This window comes from Scophthalmus maximus, chromosome 2, assembly GCF_022379125.1.
Source record: "Scophthalmus maximus strain ysfricsl-2021 chromosome 2, ASM2237912v1, whole genome shotgun sequence".
NCBI lineage: Eukaryota > Metazoa > Chordata > Actinopteri > Pleuronectiformes > Scophthalmidae > Scophthalmus > Scophthalmus maximus.
In genome coordinates this window covers 23,511,680-23,532,500 of record NC_061516.1, presented here as the reverse complement: position 1 = coordinate 23,532,500, position 20,821 = coordinate 23,511,680, and the positions used below count along the sequence as shown (strand labels likewise).

Genomic DNA, 20,821 nt, shown 5'->3' with positions numbered 1-20,821 from the left:
CCAAGCCCTGGGGCGACTCCCTCCACATCTCCGCCATGGTGGTAGGGTCTAAACACACACACACACACACACACACACACACACACACAAAATCAAATGAGGCAGGCTCATTCACAAAGCTGCTGAAGTCACTTTCCAAGGCCATGTCCACAGCGCTGACAGCCCAGACTGTGTCTGGGCTGTCGGACCACAATGTCCCTACAAGACAGTGTCAAACAACAACAATGGACCAACAGAGGAGAGAGAAGAAAATAATGTGGCTCTTAAAATGCTTTTTTAGATTATGGGAATTTCATAAATGATTATTATTTCATTATGTCAAGGTCCAAAGAGGTTTGCGTGCCATTAAGCGTTCTTTAGTTCTTTATAGTTAGGATACTCCAGAGGAGGCAGGTTTAAAAAAAAAGAAGAAAGAAATGCAAGCAGCCAAGACGGGAACCGTATAATGGGCCAACCTCCAAAAATGTCCTACAATTGAAATAATTAGGGTTATTTTTTTTATGAATTTAGAAAGAGCTTTAAAAAAATACTCTTTTACTACTGAATTTAACCTAACGAGTAAAATTGGTGGAATTCCCCTTTAAGTGACAACGGTAATCAACACTACACAACTAATGATATCACATAAACAGAAATAAAAATTACAAGGACAGCAAAATATAAAACAACAGACCTAAAATAGTCACTATGAATGATTCAATGTTATATTACAATGCTGTTATAAGTGTTTATGAAATAGAAAAACTAACGGGTATGGTGCAAAGCCTGCAGGTTAATAATAGAAAATGAAATGAAATGTAATACATTCCTTGTAACAGAAATGTCTATTGAGTTTCATTTAAATTGTTATGCAGATGAAGATGAAAAATCTGTAGCTCAGCTAATTTCAACTACAAATAAAAAATATTATTTTTCAAAAGACAGTTGTTTGTTGGTTCCCTTCAGACTTGACTTCAGGTAAAGCATGATTCGACCTATTTTGTCGAAAGAATAGGTGATAAAAAGTTTTGTAAAAATTAAAAATTTGGAGAAAATCTATTTGTCTTGAACCAAAAGAAAGCATTGTCCGGGGCAACGCGCGTCAGCGGTTTGAAAAATCGCTCTACGTGACGTCGGGCATCGAAACGGCGAATCCTGAACTCACAGTGAACGGTGACGTTGACGCTGCTCGACTTGACTCTCCTGATGGTCCCCGGCACTAGGAAGCTGACCTCACAGGAGAACTCGGCGTCCTTGTCCTCCTTGGTCACCTTGTACTGCAGTGTGCTCTGGACGGTGTACAGGCCCTGCGACTCCCAGCTCAGGGTCAACATGTCCAAATCTGGAGAGTGAACGGGACGTCGAAGACGCATGAAATACCGACACCAGACTTAAAGGGGCAGGAAGCGATTCTGAAGCAATAAACGTTTTGTGGTGCGGACCGAACCGCACCACACTGTGAGCGCGGTTTGTAAACTTGATGGCGCCAGTGCAGTAACCTCACAACAACAAAGAGAGCGACAAGCGTTCTCTGAAATCGCCTACTGCCCCTTTAAATCACAGACATAAGAGAGAACTGTAATGGCGCAATGGAAAAGCACTCTGCGATGCGTTGACTTTCGCAAAAACCCCGGACGGTACCAAAGATGATGCCGTGCTAAAGGCTCTGTGAGCTGTGCAGCACTTTAAGCCAAATGCTTACGTCGGCGTGCCAACGCCGTTTAAAACAAAAACATGTTTCTGAACGTATCTGGTCAAAGGCCAAATTCAAAAGTTGACACAGAAGGGTAATGCAGTTCAAAATTCCATGCCAATCTATACAGTATTTGCTGGGATGCTTCGAGAAATAGGTGAACCGACCGACCAGAGCCAAGCCTGTGGCTCAGCTCACGAGAAATTACATTTTGTTCTGTGGGCAGAGTTCCTAAGAAGCTTTTTGGATTTGACTGTTTGATGTGCGTTAAAAAGACCTCTCCGGGCCCCGGCGCTGAGATGTGCTGAGACTTGGAATGAAAAAAGGGGCCGATACGTGGCCTGGACTTTTGAAAACCCAACCCCAGTGAGACGGACTCAGCGGCCCGACCACTCTTTGCACAACTCACCGTCTCGATCAGCCATCAGCGGCACGTTGTTTCTGTACCAGGTGAACTTGGGTCGAGGATAGCCGTTCTTAGTCACACATGTGGCAACCTGGATGGCATGAGAAGGCAGGGCATGAGAAACAATACATACAATTTTCTTTTTATTATAAACGTGGCAATCCTGAAGATCGTTGTATTGATGAATCTCAGCTAAGAAGACCGACCTCCGACGGCAAATCGTTGGTCACGGATATTGCAGCGGTGACGCCCTCGATCACTGGAGCCTCTGGAGGAGCTGGATCGGGACAAGTAATCACTTCAGCGTCCACGAATCAAATACAGTTTTTATTGCCGAGTCTTTCTTTTAAATAACTTCCTATCTTTCTCACCAAACACTCTGAGGGAGGTTCTGGCCTCCAACCCGTTGACCTGGCAGTAGAACTCCCTCTCGTCGGAGAGCTGGACGTCCTCGATGGTGAGCAGGAAGCTCTGCTGGTCTTTGGTCATCTCGATGCGGTCGGTGTATGCCGTGTTTCTGTCCGCCACGTTGTGTCCGCGCAGGTTGTCGTAGTACCAGATCCGCCTCCGAGAATTGTCCTCATTTCGCTGCGGGAGGGAGACGCGGTCAGGACAAACTCCACTACGTACACTGCTCGACATCCGTATACAATACTTGAGGGTCAAATCGGTCGGTTGATATCGGCAGACTTCGCTTAGGTCCATCCGTCCATCCATCGTCTACCGCTTTATCCATTTAAGGGTCGCGGGGGGCTTGAGTCAATCCCAGCTGACACTGGGAGAGAGGCGGGGTTCACCCTGGACAAGGTCGCCAGCCTATCGCAGGGCCACATACAGAGACAAACAACCATTCACTCTCACATTCACACCTACGGTCAATTTAGAGTCTCCAATGAACCTGACCCCATTCTGCATGTCTCTGGACTGTGGGAGGAAGCCGGAGAACCCGGAGAGAACCCACGCATACACGGGGGAGAACATGCAAACTCCACACAGTTGGTTTGACCCGGGATTCGAACCCAGAACCTTCTTGCTGCGAGGCGAAAGGGCTGACCACTACGCGTCTGTCAAGCAGGCAGATACATTACGCTCTACTGTAAGAGTCTGGATTTCTAAGTCCCTACTTGACCTGAATCTGGTGCTTCAACTAGGAACCAAGCTGTGGTTGGTGATTTGAATTATTGCGAGGGGGCCGGGGGGGGGGGGGGGGGGGGGGGGGGGGGGGGCAGCCCTGTCAAGTACAAGAGCGGTTGCCTAGCTCAGGGCCGTGTCAGACATCACTCACCACGATCCACTGGATCAAGAAGTCATTGGACTCGTTGTGGTCGAAGCGGTACTGCAGGAGGATCTGCGCCGTGTCGCCCAGGTACACCTCCACCGTCTCGGGCATGGTCACGTTCACCTTGGCCCAGGCTGCAAAAAAAACACACGGGACACGCACGGGATTAAACTCAGGTGCTCGACCGCGGCGCCATATCATTCCTGATCCGTTCAAAGCCATGAAAATATTTAAAAAATGGCATTTCTACGCGACGCGAGACCCCCGACACTATTTATATCATGAGTTTCATTTCGAGCCTTCGCTCCGGACCTAACTCTGAGAAGCATTGTGTTTGGCCCGATGACTGTGTGTCCGCCCGGGCCAACCCGCAAAGCCAGTCAGACATGTTAGCAGTACAAGAGGAAGAAAAGACCCCTTTGTCCACCCGGCATGATTTTCGCCCATTCGTCCCTGGCTGACTGTGCCCACAAAAAAAACGCAACTTGGCCAGAAAAATCTGTTCCCTGGGGGTCGTGGGGGGGACGTATATGGGAGCGATTGCCAGTTTGTCAGCGGGCTGGTGATTCACAGAGAGCCAAGAGCTCTCGTATAGATATTGGCCTTGGCTGCTGTTACAGAGGGGCCCGCTCGCATTGGGACAAAAGAAAAACAAGATGGTTTATTTTCTCTACTTAATCAGCTTTGAAGTTGTAACGCGCGACGGTAGAGGACGCGGCCAGGTGTCACCGAGTGATGTTCAGTGGATTTATTCTGTCATGTGTTGTCATTAACTATTTTACAGAACAGTGACTGGGGAGTTTCTTGTGGCTCCTCAGGACGCCGCGTGAATATTTATGGCTCATATTTATGGCTCATATTTATGGCTTTATGGCTATTGAATTTTTTTATGAATGAACCTCAGTTGGGGTTCAAATTCATTATTTTGTAAAATCAGACCCAAGAAGTGTAAACTGAGAGAGAAGCGATCTTATCGGGACGTCTGTGGCCCCACAGGATGTACCCGGTTACTTTCGACCGCAGAACAATACGAAATCAAGAACACTCAAAGAATTAATAAAAGGAAAAATGTGCAGCAAGCATTATTGTTTTAAAGTATACATAGGATTTTTTTTTTCAACTGTATTGTGCTTACTGTCATTAGTATAAGCCAAATTTTAGTTGCACTGAGGAGATGTATTAGGAAGGAAAATATACATTTAGTATTGTCAAATACTAATTAAAAAAAGAACTAGGGACATTCCATTCTTTCTCTTATTTAATGATTTTCAAAAAATAAAGGAAAACAATTAGTGTCCTCGTTTGTGTTTTCAGCGTTGGTTGAAGCAGACCAAGCATGAAAAGAGCTTAAGGAGTCCAGTTGCCACCCTGCTGCCCCCATTCATCCGGCTGCCCCCCCCCCCCCCCCATCACCAACCCCCCAATCATTTTCACAACTCATTTTTTTTCTTTTTTTGCATGTTCCTCCCTCCTCTGCCTCCTCTGCTCAGCCAACCATCGCTTTCAAGACAACCGGCGCGCCATTGTTCCCCCACCTGGGCAGACCCGAACCCCCCCCCCCCCCCCACACACACACACACACACACACACACACACACACACACACACACACACCAGTCAAACTAAATATGCCATCGCACATCCCCAAAGCAGAGGTTAAACACAGTTCATCGTGTACCCAGGTTTTTCTTTGTTTACCGTTGCCGAGATGATGTGGGGACAAGAGGCGGATTACTGCGACTGGAGGAGCAAAATATGAAATAAGGAGTCAGTGTTAAAAAAAAAAATGTGTTGTGTCTCTTCGGGGGCCGCGCTACTAACTTTTCCGCTAATCCGATTAAGCACCGCGGGGCTGCAGGGGATTTGGCTCCCAAAGCCAACCTGGGACCGGTCTTATCTGTTCCTGTTGTGACTTTATGCTGCATGGACTGAAGCACAAACACACATGATGACCCATGATCTGTGGAGCCTGACAACCAAAAACTGCCCGTCTGTGTGTGTGTGTGTGTGTGCGTGTGTGTGTGTGTGTGTGTGTGTGTGTGTGTGTGTGTGTGTGTGTGTGTGTGCGCATGCGTTTGTGGCTGTCTGCGGTCTGTGTCTGGATGATACAGAGCTAATTCATTCAGAGGAAAAAAAAACCACCCAGGGTATTTGAATGTGTTGACAGGATCCGGCCCTGCTGGCTGGACAAGGGCCTGTCAGAGGGGTTGAACCACAGCAGCGGGCAGAGACGCAGACTCGCACGACTCAACGAGCGAACACTTTTCAAAAGGCACATGAGCTTCTCCACTCGAGGTAGATTTCTCTACGGAACCATACACCATACCAAAACCATACTCAAGTGCTATGGTCAAATGCCGGCGTTGGAATATGTTCCCATTCTCTTCCTTTTCTTTGTGGCCCAGAACTGTTTTCAGTGCGGCCATCTTTTCAGTCACTACAGCAGGACCGGCTGTCAGTGAAAATGGTCAGTACTGGACGGACGTTCATGGTCCCCAGAGGACGAAGCCTCCTGAGTTCGGCGACTCCTCAGCTCTTCCTAGTACAATAAATTCTATTTCTCTATGAACTGTTCTTGACTGTTGGACTAAATACACATTATTTGGGAATAATGTCATCGGTTCAGCGTTTCGAGTGACCTGTTGTGCAATGTAATCTGTAATCTGATCGCATCATTTTTTTTTAGGACTCTTTTAAAGTATCTGCACGTCAGAGGGGACACAGACAGACGTGAGAGAACAAAGAGTGATGACATAAGTAAGGTTTTTGTTGTTGTTGTTTTTTTGCCCACACAATACGAACGGGACTAACAACAGACGTAAGGCCGGGGCTTCTTCTTCCGGGACAGCCTCCGCATACAGGAGCTCATCATGGGCCTAAACACAAGAGACAATACCCCGAGACGCTAACTCAAGTGGTCACCATTAACGTGGCTTCCCCGTTCGATTAGGGCCGTCAGCTTAGGGCCTCCTGGTAGATCCACAGCTCTGCCACTGATAAGAGAGCAAATCACCCCCCCCCCCCCCCCCCCCCCCCACTAATCCCTCACACGCCCGATGAACCGTGAAATGAGACCGAATGTTTCTGAGGACATGAAAATGTCCGGCTATAGTTGTTCTGTACCTCCTTGTGTTCACGGGACGTCAGTGATGTCAGCAACAGTTAATCGATTAGTAATCGACTCCTTAATGAATCGCCAACTATCCTGAGAATCGATGGTTCGGTTCAAGTAGTTTTTAATAGTAGTTTTAACTTTCTGATTTCTTTGCTTCCTCTATGACAATCTAAATATCTTTGGCGTGTGGACAAAACTAAACGTCATCTGGCGGTCTTTCACCAATTTATGGCCCAACAACCAATCGATTCATCGAGAAAATAAGCGACAGATTAATCGATAATGAAAATAATCATAATGTTGCAGCCCTACATTTGATGTAATGGTTTAGCCACAGACAGCTGGTGTCTGGAGTTGGAATATTACAATATGAGGGACAAAGAGATTTTGGAACAGGCAGGTGCCTTATATTGTGCATATCCTTTTTTAAGCTACTTATGGGGACAGATAAGTGGTTTCCAGGATCTGAGGAGAGTCCCTGAATAAAAGTTGTGTGCGGACGCTGTGGGTCCCTCAGAGGACGGCGGGTTGTAAAAAGCGAGCATGTAAGTGTGGATGACAGGGAGGAGGATTTCTCAATACGCGAACCCTGTTGTGTTCCTGAACACCTGGGGGACGCTGCCTACTGGCCAACATCAAAGAGCACACACACGCACACACACACACACACACACACACACACACACACACACACACACACACACACACACACACACACACACACGCACACACACACACACACACACACACACACACACACTCACTCAGAGGCCTACAGTGGAGATGAGGGCCTCCGGGTCCCACTGATGTGGCAGCATCTGGCACAAATCTCGCAGCGGCCTGATCCCCAGGTGACGGGGAGTGGCAGCGGAGGGGCCCGGGCATTATTCTTTCACATAGAGAGATAAGGGAGCACAGCAAATCTCCTCAAAGGCGACTCTTTGTGCATCAGTGCCCCCCCCATCACACCCTTTTCATGCAGCAGAGCGTACAACAGCTCCAGGTCAGGACCCTCCGTGATCCAACGCTGAGGTCGACTCACTCAGCTCAGGGGGGGAACGTGTGCGCTTGATGCCGACCTACACTTGCCGCGGGGCAGTTGTCATTTTCCTGCACTTATTTAGCATTTTTTTCTGGCTTCAAAACAACTCCCCGCGGACCAAGGTGGCTGCAGCGGTGCAGCCGATGTTTGAGCAAATTAAAGGCAGCGTGGTGCAATTTGACCTTTCCTAGCTATTGGCCCAGTACGCAAAGTGCAAAAGCTATTGGGTTACAGTTGGAGGAGGCATTCACGTAAAAATACGTGTGCTGTCGGGCTCCTGAATGGCTAAAGGACCAGATGGAAGCAGCACAACGGCCAATCAAAAGCTTTGCAGGCAGGACCGAAGAATGCAGAGGAAGTCATCTCCGGAGAAAGCCCGCCACCGAAGCAAGCTACTCAGCTCGAGCCATAAATATGACAAACTATGCAGCTGGTATAGCTTAGTGGGTTACACCACTGATTTCGTAACAGAAGACGGGGGTTCGATTCCCGGGCAGGACTTGGCAACAAAAGAAAGAATCCAGTGTGGTTCCTTAATGCCGCCTGCCTGCTTCTGACATGTGACAGATTATTGTAAGTTGCTGTGGACGAAAGTGTCAGAAAAATGAATGAATTACTCAGTGCAGTATATTTTTATATTTCTTTCACACAAGGAGTTGTTGTGGCCCGATGGTGAAGATGTAAACATGCTGTGCTCAAAACCGATAGAACATGTAGAGTTTGGTGGATTTTGTCTGCAGGCACTTTTATAATTTTTCTTCCTATATTTATTCAGCAAGTTTGTTTCAAAAAAAAAACTAACATGTTTGCATTTAACGTGTGTCCACGAAGTGGAATCTGTGTTTCTGAGTTAATGCTTTCCAGAGATCTGAGGAGACTCCCGTGGCGTCTCGACGCTCTCTCAACCTGCAAACCGGCACACGACTCACAAAAACATGTTGCCGTGGGTTTTCACCACATCTCGCTGCCTCTCACAGTCCCGCCAACTACTGGCTTTTACAGAATTGCTAATCATTCCCGCCGGTTGGCAACTTCTTCGGCGCGCAGCTCCATGAATTTTTCATCATCGCACCCGGTGGGCGAGTCTTCATTAAAGGAGCCACGTTAATGTTTTATTTACGCTTGTTTTCTGATGTTCGGCAAGTGAGTGCGGCTTGTTCCACGGCATCCACTGCTCATCAATAGTTCCCCCCCGTCTGAGCTGCTGGGCCCTGGCTCGCAGGTTGCTCCACAGCCACAGGATGGCTAATTAAAGGTCAACAGGCTAAACACTGTATCTACACCAAGGGGGGGGGGGGGGATTCCTTTAGGTCACAGCAGAACAAAAAAAGAAAATAGGAAAATAAGCCTTCGGAAAGACAGTTTACTAGAAACTCGACCCCTGAGCTAAGATCAAGGAAATACATAAAAAAAAGGATGATCTAGTCATTCCTCTTGCCAAATACAGGCCTGATTCAATTACAACCCATGTGGATATATATCTGTGTGCTACCCAAAGTGACTGAAGTCTCTGAAGCCGGACAGGGAACAAGTGCAAACGCAGTTCAGCCATCCAGAAAAAAAACAAGACCACAACGCTGCAGTCCTGGAAACGCTGGATATTATTGTGTTTGGTTTCCATTTCGAGCATAAACATCGTTTCAAGGATATATGACTTCCTTCCTCTACAAGGATTTGGTAGCTTTGGACAAAATTACTGACCACAAGCACGGAACATGAATCACATTGATTAACCTAACATTCGTCAGCATGACAAGTGATCCAACTTTGCCCAAAGTGACCCAAAAATTATATTTTGAAGGTAGGGAACTGTGATTCAGTCTCGGTCTCATATTAAAAGTGTGTGAAAGACGAGACATTAAGGTGAGGGGGGGGGGGGCCCAGGTACGAGGCCTCGGCTGTTATTCCAGCACTAAAAATACGAGACCTTTCTCCCCCAATCAAACCTCTGACGACAGCACACCGACTCGCCGCTGTTACTCCAACAAAGGCCTTCTTATCCCAGCGCCTGTGGTCATCATCACTGCTCTGAATATCCTTGAAAAGCTACAAACTAGGTGCCAAGTCAATCAGCTTCCCCTCAACCGGAGAGCAGAAAGGACTGGCCTGAGGTAATCACTTCCATTTCGCTTGCCAGAAACCCAGAGAAAGTCACCGTTATGAGAGCATCAGGCCTGTTCACTGTTATTTTGGGCACGTTTTCCTTCATTGGATAGTTGTCAATGTAGATACAGACGGGAAATAAGTAAGGGGGTTTTGACATGAAACAAAGGTAGCGGTCCAGAATCAGACTGCTTACATGATATGTCTTTTAATGACTAGGCCCAGAAGGACCCCGACAATCAGTACTAGTTTACTTAAAACCACAAAAACACCGTGAGAGGGTATTTGCAGGACTTTTGATTCATGCACACACAGAAGCAACAAGCAGCAAGTGGAGTTCGTTGCCTCATAGCAAGAAGGTTCCGGGTTCATAACCCGACGGCCAGCCGGGGCCTTCCTGTGTGGAATTTCAGAGGTTTTTATCCGGGTACTGCGGCTTCTTCCAACCATCCAAAGACATCCAGGTTTTTGGATGGTCCTGTTTGCTCAAAGGAGAGAGTGTGATTGGTTGGCGTCCTGTCCAACTGCCTCTCACCCAATGTCGGCTGGGATTTGCTCCAGCTCCAACTACGACCCTTAGTGGTATATCTGATGCCAAATTCAGACTACATGACTTTCAAAGACGTCGGAATCGCAGTGCAGATCACACCACGCGCAGTCTTGCGGTCGTTGTGAGTTCATACTACACGACGGATTGGCAACAGGGGATCACACACACAAACACAAACACAAGATCTTTTCACCTGAACTCTGATAAGATATATCGCCTGCTAAAAATCTTGTCGGACACGGCCACGTGTCGATGAGCATATCTTTGGTTGACGAGTAGAACATCAGCTTGAAATCATGTCGTCTGAACGAGGGCACAATGGATGGGGGGGTGGATCTACACGAAAAAGGTTCATGATTTATGAAGAGCTTGAATCTTAATGTCACATGTAAAATCATGCGCAACTCAACACAACCTCACACAGAAGGTTTCCTTGATCAATATTTCTGAAATAGTGGTGTTTGAGGGGGTACCTTCAAGAAAGCACTGAAAAAAAAGCTGTGAAGCTTCAGTGGAGATCTTTTCTCTGATGTTTGGCCCATTAATCCTCTCTGGGGGAATTACCGCCATTTCATCATCACCAGTCTAATCTTATCTGTCACTTCCACTTCCTTTCACGCCTTTTACTGCCAACCCACCATCTTCCCGACACCACCACCACCAGCTTCAGGATGTTCCGTGACATTTAGCGTAAGAGTCAGTGGGCTTTAGTCACTGTGGGGGGATCCTCTCCTATCTCCTGCTGAGGGAATTTGCACCAACCGGCTGATCTCGTGCCTTATACGTCAACATTACATAAATAGAACTGTCGTGTTTATCATATCTAACTGAAGTAATCCCCGATCTTACGTTTGACCTGAATATGCTACAGACAAATGAACGTATTGTTTTATCTTGAGGAACAAAGTCCCCTTTGTTGTTGCATTAGTACAGAGAATGGAAAGCTAGGAGTCAAGTTAACCTTAGATATGAGGTCGGGTTTCTCACGGGAACAGCGAAGGAGTCGAGCACTAAACGAAGGTCAACAGATTACACTGTGCGTGAGCGCTTCCTTACATTATGTGTACAGATATGTGTCGGCGTTGAGAACTGCCACCGTGTTAGAGGCTGAGTTGCAAGGCACACAGTGGGGCAGTATAAAAATTCCTTGTTCACTTCATAGACTATTTGAAGCACCAAGTTCAGGTGGGAACACACCCGAGACGCATGGAGGATGCATTTGAGACTCACGACCACACTGGGAGGTGGTCTGGTACCCATTCTTTCATCAGTGTGAACGCAAATCCATCCGCACCGCTGACGTCCTCTGACCTGCAACAGTTTAATAGTGACATATAATAAACTTGAATTAAGAAAATGTATTTTTACTTAACGCTGATACCAGTAACTCTGTGAAAGGCCAATACCAATATATCGGTCGGGCTCTAATGCATATGCCTCACATCAATGGAGTCTTGCAACTAATTATTGCCGAATCGGTCAATTGGTTTCAAATTAAATAAGGAGCTGTTGTATTCTTACACGGCAGAGGGAAAGCGAGCATGGATGAATAATTCCTCTGGTCATCATCATCATCATCTACGCAAACAGGCTCAATCTATTCACTGGGAATGTTCTCTGATGTAGCCCGACATTGTGTTGTTGTCGTTTTTTTTTACACAATCAGCTTTAATGGTGATTACGAGACAACGCCTCGATCGCACACGCCCCCTCAGAGAGCAATCACAAACAATTTCCTGAATCACAAACGCCCCGCGTTGAGCGTGTCTCCCTGAGCGCAGGTTTTTTTTGGGGGGGTTTTTTTGAAGTCCGTTTGAATCATCAGCGTTTATTAGCATTCGAGCAGCGCCCGTCTGACAACAAAGGCCTATTTTGTGCGTTCCCTCTCCTTTTATCCCGTCTCCCAGACACGAGGCGAGCGTGCCACACCTAATTCACTGGGATCAAAATGGCGAGCCCCGCCCACCCCCCCCTCGAATCCCCCGCTGAGAACCGTAATGCTCTCAAAGAGAATATCAGAGTGATCAGAGGTGCACTGCTGCGTTAATGAAGAGGAGAGGCTACTGTCTGTGCCCAGGCCTTTCTAACAGCACTACCAACACGCCTGTAACACACACACACACACACACACACACTCACAACTCAAAGGTGTGATAGGCCAGGTGTGAAAATGGGCAGACTTCCAAATACCTCACAAATTGGGACGGGGCGTGTTTTGCAGAAGAGCGAAGACGGAAACCTGGATCGGGTACAGAAAGATTTTCAGGTGAAAAAGCCAAAATCAAGTCGAGGGGAACATGCAGATGCTTCCATATGGGACAGGAGGGCTCGGTGGAGCGAGCGGAGTATTACAAAAAAAAAGAGAGATTTGAGTCAGATGCCACAGTCTGCGGATACACATGGGGTTACATTCTGCTGCATTTGGACCATTTTTAGATAGTGGTCTCTCCGCAACCATCATCAACATCATCATCATCATCATCATCATCATCATCATCATCATCATCCTCTATCTCGGGAAAACCACAGACATGGGGAGTTTGTGCTGGAGGCTCTACTGGACGTGTTGCCTCAGACACCTCTGGGATATGAAACGTATGAATCCTGGAAGTCGACTTTCACAAGCAGATCAATGGGATTCAGGACTTGTCGAGCATATTGACTCATCAACTGGATCAATTTTCTGCGCTACTTCCAAAGCAGAGGTCGCCTTTTGGTCGCTTTTTGCCCACATGCACGCAGCCGCTCCGACGAGAGGAGAAAGATGAACACTGTTGATACGGGGGGTCCGCACATGCGTGGGTGTGGGTGGGCTGGTGAATGTATTCCTGCACGGGCGTCTTATCCAAACCAAATCTCCCAGCCGCCCTCCAGCTGCTAGACCGCGGCGGATTTCAGAAGATTTCAGGCCCAGATGAGACCTCTGCATGTCGGTGTTTTGTCTAGTTAATCAGTAGGTCACCGGTTTGGTGAGCTGTGAGATGCTCCGCGGCCCGGGCGGGGGGACAAGTACTCGCAGGTTAAGGAGAGTGCAGCATGGCAGGGCAGGGGTGGGGGAGGGACAGCCTGCGGAGGGGGGAGGAGGGGGGCGGGATGGGAAGCAAACAAAGCACATGTGGGATTTGGCTGCTGCTGGATAACTGCAGGCACTCGGGGAAAAAAGACTGCGCCGCCGTTTCGAGGCCCCGACTTCACAACCCTGGAAAGGTATCACGGCAACGATTAGGTCACCGCGCGTCTCCCGCTCGCTTGAATGGAGCGGACTGTGGTGGGATCAACGAGACGGAGAGGTTTTGATGCCACCGCAACAGACTGGGAGGAATTCACACCGCTATGATGTTGTTCAGCGGGCTGATTGTCCCGAATAGAAATCAATGGTTTACTCCGGAATGCCATCAAAAGGCCACAGTGACGTCCTGAAACTGCTTGTTCTGTGTGACCGACAGTCCAAAACCCGTTAATACATTTCATTTTTCCCCATTAAAAATGAGATAAAAAGGGACAACAGCAAAAAAAAAAAAACGGCAAAAACTCACATTCGAGGAGTTGGAACCAGGGAATTTAGAAAATCAAATCAGACTTTTAACTTTCTGTCTATCTACTTGTCCTGATCAACTAATCCTGTCAGCTCTACTCGTTACATCACTGTCCTCAAGAAGACAAAATGTACTGTGCCTAAGAACATGTTTGCCAACACGAGCGTGTGTGCGTGTGTGTTTGTGTGTCTGTGTGTGTGTGTGTGTGTGTCTGTGTGTGTGTGTGCGTGTGTGTGTGTGTGTGTCTGTGTGTGTGTGTGTGTGTGTGTGTGTGTGTGTGTGCATGGAAACAAGAGTCCGTGAGAGTCGCAGGTTCAAAGCACGTTCACCTTCACCGCAGCCTCACTGACACGTCTCGCAGATCTGAAAACCTCCGGTATTTTCACAACAAACTCGGCCCGGATTTCACGCCACGGCACTTTCTCCCCATTTTCTCCGACGCGAGTCAGATGCCTGCGGTCGGTCAGACGCACAATGTCAAACACAATGATCTCCTGTATGTCGTGCTTCGGAGCTCATAAGCAGCTACACTGTCTGACGCCTGCCTTTATCTTGATCTCCAGACTGGGAGACTGGGGTTCTCAGGGCCCGGCAGACAATATCCGCTACTCGTGTTTTTCAGCCGGGCCGCTGCTCGCGCCAAAGACCTTGAGCCGCGGCCGCGGCTGTGACTGGAATTCCCAGTAGTCGGGTGGCACTGTGTCCCGCTGGGCTGTGGGAGCACGGGGGAGTGATGGGCACATCACATTGACACAAGCAGCTGTGAACAATAGGAACGTCAAGCCCCAGCCGACCCCCACCCGGATCCCATTCCCATGCCGTGGTGGACAGGGGCAGCTGGGGAGGGGAGCGCCCCGACAACACCTGTGGGGCAGCCCATTTGTCAAGTGATTTGTGGGAAGAAGGAGTTTGTGCAGTGAGAATGGAGGAAGGAGGGAAACTAAGGGTGTGTGTGTGTGTGTGTGTGTGTGTGTGTGAGGGGACCACACACACATTGAAATGCTTGTGGATTTCCCTCTCACACACACCTGTGCACCTATAAAACAAAAAAAAACTTGCACTTCCTCTAACTCTCTCCCGACACCATGCCATGTTCAAGTTCTCCCCAACGGTGGGACTTTTTTTTTTTTTTTTTTTTTACTTACTGGTCGACATTTACAACATATATCCTTCACATAAAGTCTCGCCATGTCAATGAAGGGGGGGGGGGGCGGTCGATCCCACATCCGCTCCACAATTCGATGGCTTCCTCCCTGGGTCATGGCCCACCCACAAACTGTCATGGATATCGGTTGTGTAGTCATTTACTGCTGACAGACAAACAAACAATGAAAATATCGTAATAAAAAACCCCAAAGGAAACTGAATGGAACACCATTTCGCGCGTCTGCTGCCCACTCGGTGAAGACGTCTGTGACGGGCGCGGGCGCCAAACGGCGAAAGATAAGAACACAAGGCGGCGAACCACCGGGAAGATGAGAGCTTTTTCCTCCTTTTTTTTTTTCAAGGCCACAATATTAGTCAACATCAAATGCAGCGGCTCGGGATGTAACAGGAATCTGCATGAGACACAAAAAGTTAGATAACCCACTTTTGTGCTGAAGCATGCATAAATTCCAGAGGCGAGCGCACCGGGGGGAAAAAAAGAAATCCTCTGGTGGCAACACAACTCTTTGATTAGGCAGTTAATCTTTTAACAGTGTCCAATATCGGGGGCTGAGGGGCGTGTGGGAGGATTTGATGTTGGAGCATCTCTTTATCCCTCTCCCCTTTTGAAATGTCAAGTTCAAAGGTCCGGACTGGCAGCCCTTGATCTTTGAGCCGAGACGACCCGGAGAAACACAACTCCCCAAGAAGCGTCCTCACACGATTGGGAACGACGACCCGAGTCGCAGGACGGGGCACGCGGGGTCTGATTGTGTTAAAAAAAGAAGAAAAAGTCTGTAAACAGGCCGTTTGATGTTCGCTCCTCGTGGTACGGCCAGACCTGTTTAATCCAATCAAAGCAGTGTTTTTCTCTGCAATGAAATGCCCATTGGATGTTTGAGCCTTTTCTAATTGAATTCAACTCATTCAATTTAGTCGCTTTCCCAGGCAGCGTCTCTCTGACACAGCGCTCCCGTCCCCGAGTCCTCTCAGTTTGCGTGATTGTTGGTGACAAAGATAGACATTGAAGCGGCCGTTGTTATCTACGACTAAGAGAGGTGATGGATTTGCTGCACCAGGGTCAGTGTCAGTGAATTGAAGTGTTGCCAGTTCACCGACAGCCAAATGGAGGCCTGCAAAATAACACTGATAGGCCCAAAGATAGAGCCGGGAGAGACCATTGTGTTTTCCATCTGAGAAAAATCAATCACACAGTGATAAAGACTCATTTCATAAATGGCTTCAAACACACTTTTATGTCGTTTCCAAACAGATACATCTGCCGACATCCGCGGAATCCAGTTGGAGGTTGGATTATTAACAGATGACGAAAAAGAGAATGTAGTCAAATAGCCAGTCCACTGAACCATGGTGATGGATGTGTGGCAGCCCCACTGTAACGTCACCCGTCGGTTTGCGAAGTCCCGTTTTGAGTTTTGCCATTCTGACCAGCGCCATCTTGGTTTTTATGCAACCGGACGTAGCTCGTCCATTGTGCACCCACCCACACCTGCACCCATGCAGCGATTGGACGGTACCAGCTGTCAATCACGTTTTATCCACGTCATTTTCTCATAGATTTCTATAGGAATGGGTTTCTTTTTGCAACCAGTGAGTCGCCCTCTGCTGGTGATTCCAGAGAATACCAGTTTACGGGCACTTCCGCATTAGCTAAATTTACCAGACCCAGTGACTATGTCCGTTTTTATATTATACAGTCTATGGCTGTTGTCTACATCAGGCGAGAACGTGGAGGTTATTTAACTGCTGAAAATGCTGAACAGAGATGAAGATTTTAAGTGTATTCGGCAAACTAAAAAAAAAAAAAAAGAAAAAGTAGGTAAAAGTTAATTCAAACTTTCTGAGGCGAGGCTACATCTTTCACTACGACAAAGTGTGGACAGCTCAGCTGAGGCACCGCAGAGTGATTTTTACACAGGAGAATCGGTCGACATGACCGTGGAGAGAGTTGAATTGCATTTTTTAATAAGAAAGCCTCCGACACAAACTGGGGCTGTGAAGTGTGAAAGTCGGGTCGGGTGGAAAGCATCATGGGAAAGTTCAGGCTCCAGAGTTTTGGAGGCTTGAACCACTGCGAGGGTCCAAAGGCTCATCATTCTTGTTTCTCACCCGTCCAGTGCAGAGTAGCAATCCAAGACCAAAAGTAAAAAGTAGAGAGAAACGTTAAAGGATCAGTGGGGATTCAGTCAATTCCGTTAAAATCACCGAATCCAACACTCAGTCAATTCCACCAAACACCGTGCTATTGTCAAAAACAATCAGTACATCACCCGGAAAGTGTGTGAAACCACGGGTGAAAACAGCCACCGGCGAATTCTCTCCTGTTTCGAGCAACATTTGCTATAAATTACAGTGTCCAGCTGTTTTAGGAAATTGCTGAGCTTGAAAAAGAAATACACTTCAGAGACATTTTCGACGAATAATGTTTTCATTTCCACAGACCGAGGCAAGAAAAATCTTCTCGTGGGAGTTACAGGGAGAAAAAAAAACAAAAGGGGCGGGGGACATTTATTTCCAGCCTTAATACTTGGCCGTCCCTCTCCGTCGCTCACTCTTTCTGTAGCTCCGGGTCAAATTGAATGATGGAAAGATTGATTGACACCATACATCACGGGTGGGCGAGGTGGGCGAGGTAAGGGATGCATGCTGTCGGCACGTAGCCTCTTTGGCGCCGGGCGACGTGCACCGCATGGCGGTTGGGTCCGGTCATTAGGAACCGCTGATCTAAACGACCACCCCCGTGGGCGGTGAGACACAAACGCCCGATGGTCCGAACCGTCCTACGAACGGTCCTACGTGACATAAATATCATAATCCAAATGATTTATATTCACGGCCGCCTCGCAGCGTTAACCGCGCGTCGCCTTTCTTTCTGCGCCGTCTCCATTATCGGACGACGTCACGGAGCCTTTAACAGGCACCGGCGTGTGTTGTTTTTAGGTCTGTCGATATCAGTGTTCCTGGTCTCTGCTGGGCAGCAGATGCCGAGCTCGCTGGAGGTGGAGGAGGCCCATGGCGTCGTGACTCCTCCGGCGCTGCAGGGGGGGTTTGCAGAGTCAGAGATTTCTTTGGCTGGTTTCGCTCCTCGTCATTCCTCACGTCAGGTTTTTTTTAAACGTTTCAACAAGCAAATCAAAGCAAAAAATAAAACTAGTTGCATTCACTTAGCTTTTTTGAATGAATGAATGAATATATATTTATCTATAGTACAGTAATGGAGCAGCCGATGATTGTGCACTTCAAGAGCCATCATTTATTAAGTGGGACTCCGGATGGGGTCTGTTATATCAATACAGCTGCATATTAGATAAGTAGGACATATGCTACAACTTAAACACGGGGGCTAATCCCTCCTCCACCTGCGTCTTAAAGCTGAACTCATGAAACTCTTAGGTAGCAGCTGATATCATCTTTACAGCAGCCTGTACATTTTTCCACACAGAGTAATCTGTGGGGGAAAAAATGTATATGGCAATGATGGCCAACATATATGGCCAATCTACGTTAAAGAGGTACATTGTACTGCCAATAATACTCACAATATACAAGCAGCAACAAATGTGCTCTCTAAAAAGGATTATTTTCTGCAACAACATGAAACAATTTGGGCTCACTGCAAAAAAATGGTGTTTGGTAACTCAAGTTTTTAGACGGAAATACCAATTTTCCAGTTTCTCTTTCAATAAATGTCACTAACATACAACAGAAACCGCATGAAAGCTGACGCTCAACGATCAGAATCCATTAGAAACTCCAGATTTATTTATGTATTGATTGCTCACTTAAGACAGTAAAACATCCGTCACAAATTCCCAGAGACCAAGCGGACAACATCAAATGTCTCGTTCTGTACGAGCAACAGACTACAACCCAAAGATATCCAAAGTTTGGCCATTTTTCAAGCATTTTTTTGCACGAAAATTGTTTTTACGTCAATCGACTCAATGAATCAACTTATTCTTTCAGCTTTAATACCTCAGGATCACAGCTGTAAACTCTGCCCTTTACGTCCCCTTGCAGTCACCTATCCAGGTGACTGCAAGTGTGAAGGGATGAAGGGATCCACTTTCAAAAAGCAGCCGAGACCCCTGTTTCACCGACAACGTCATCCACCTCCCTCAGGTCTCCATGAAGGGGGGGGGGGGCGACACCCGCTGGCGATGTCCGAAGAACTACGGCGAGACTGGCTAAGATAAGATTCATGTTTCTCGTCTCCGCCTCAAGGGAAACTGAAAGGTTCGAAGCCGAGAGGTGCATTTAGCACAGACAGAGGTCAAAGGTCACTTCCAAGACCGTCACGGTTTACCAACTTGCGGCCTGGTTCCTTGTTCCCAGTGTGCATGTGCTGTGTAGTTCCTGCAGCAACTTCAGCAGGTCCTGCTCAGGGCTTTCTGAAAGTGGTCTTCCAAGAATATATAACCACAGTCATCTTGGGGAACTTTGGAACATAACAAACCATCACATATCTCGAACTGGGCCAAACTCTCAAAAACAAAAGCAGACAAATGTACGTGGTGAAAGCACAAAGTGAAAGAGAGGGCCTCCGACCGACCGACCTGTGCGGACTTCACAAGCAAAACCCGAATGTGTTGGAGGTTTATTTTTGTCTCCATTTACCATTTAGCCTGCGATAACGCGCACACATCAACTTGCTCGGAGCTAAATACTGGCAGCCGGAGAGCTGGACATAATCCATCATGATAAGCACGATGTCTTCATTTCATTTTGATTCAAGTTGGGGGTTTTTTCCAGCTATGAAATCACAAATCTGGTTTTGTTCCAACATAATTTACATTTTTCTTTTGTTTCCAGGACGTTTTGATAGCTGTACTTTTTTAAATTTGTAATGAATTATTTAAAAAAAAAAAAAATTTAATAATCTTATTTCATGTAGAAAACACGGCAACAGTCCATAAATCACCCCGGGCGCCGAGTGACTTTTACACTCGACTCCGTTTCTCCCATCAACCGAGAAGGTGCTTTCCACGCGGCGGACCGCAGGCTTCATCCGTATCGCACTGAATCTATCCCAGATGAGAGGTCGGAGCAGCTTCAGCTCGGTGTCTGCGGCGCACGGGGGGTGCAGGATTAGTTTGGTTTGGCGACTCGACACTTCTTTATTCTTCAAATGGCAGTTGCAGGAAAAAGCCCCACGGGGCAGATTCCAGACCCTAAACTTGAGCCGAAGAGGCGGATCGCATTACAGCTTTCATCAGCCTCGTCTTCAAATGAGACACTGGCTGTGTCTGGCAGCCACTAAATCGCGCCCAAAAAAGTCAACTCTGCATACGGGGCTCCTTAATAAATCCTGCCTGCGACTGGGACGTCACCCGCGAGCGTCTCGATTCTCATCTGGGAACAAAACGCCTGTTATCGCGCTCCAAGTCAATGTCGTTGACATTTCACGTCAAAAAAAGACAACCTATTATTCCAAAATAACACTTTGTGTTGTGGCGAAGAGGAGCAAAAGACAAGACTGGAGTTATTCCGGATAAATTCCTCTGCCCCCGATCAACAGTTGCTGCTGGTTTTCGCTCCGCCAGCACAATCCTCTGCCTCCCTTGCATTCTCCCGAGGGACGTTTTAACAAAGAGATGGGCCCCTCCGGGGGAACGGGGGTAAAACAAACGCCCTGAAAGCACAAACTGAACAGCGGCAAAAAAAGAAGTAAATAATTAGGCCTGCACAATGAATCAGCTGAAGGGGCTAGCGTCCCGCACAATGCATGAAATTTGAGCTAAACATGGCCCTCTACCGTCGCACCGAGGACCGTTGAGCCTCGGGATGGGAGAACATTCACATGGCACCGACCCGACACTTCTGTGACCCTGCTCTGTCCATTCAAAAAGGAAAAACCAAGTTATATCGAAAACCGACCCAGGACAGGTAAGTTAAAAATCGAAACCTATAGCACAGTTGCACAGTTTCTACTAATGAACGGATTCATCCGG

At 47.5% G+C, this 20,821-nt stretch overlaps 1 protein-coding gene across 1 annotated transcript in view; it reads right to left on the bottom strand.

Annotated features, from left to right (window-relative positions):
• mcama (melanoma cell adhesion molecule a) overlaps positions 1-20,821 on the bottom strand; it is a 39,891-nt gene that overhangs the window by 7,400 nt on the left and 11,670 nt on the right. The window contains exons 2-7 of the mRNA XM_035626855.2: positions 3,364-3,491; positions 2,450-2,666; positions 2,285-2,355; positions 2,082-2,169; positions 1,145-1,321; positions 1-48 (exon numbers count right to left, since the gene is read on the bottom strand). The exon at positions 1-48 is cut by the window's left edge and continues 80 nt beyond it. Coding sequence (XP_035482748.1) covers positions 1-48; positions 1,145-1,321; positions 2,082-2,169; positions 2,285-2,355; positions 2,450-2,666; positions 3,364-3,491 — 729 coding nt within the window. The remainder of the gene's footprint in view (positions 49-1,144; positions 1,322-2,081; positions 2,170-2,284; positions 2,356-2,449; positions 2,667-3,363; positions 3,492-20,821) is intronic.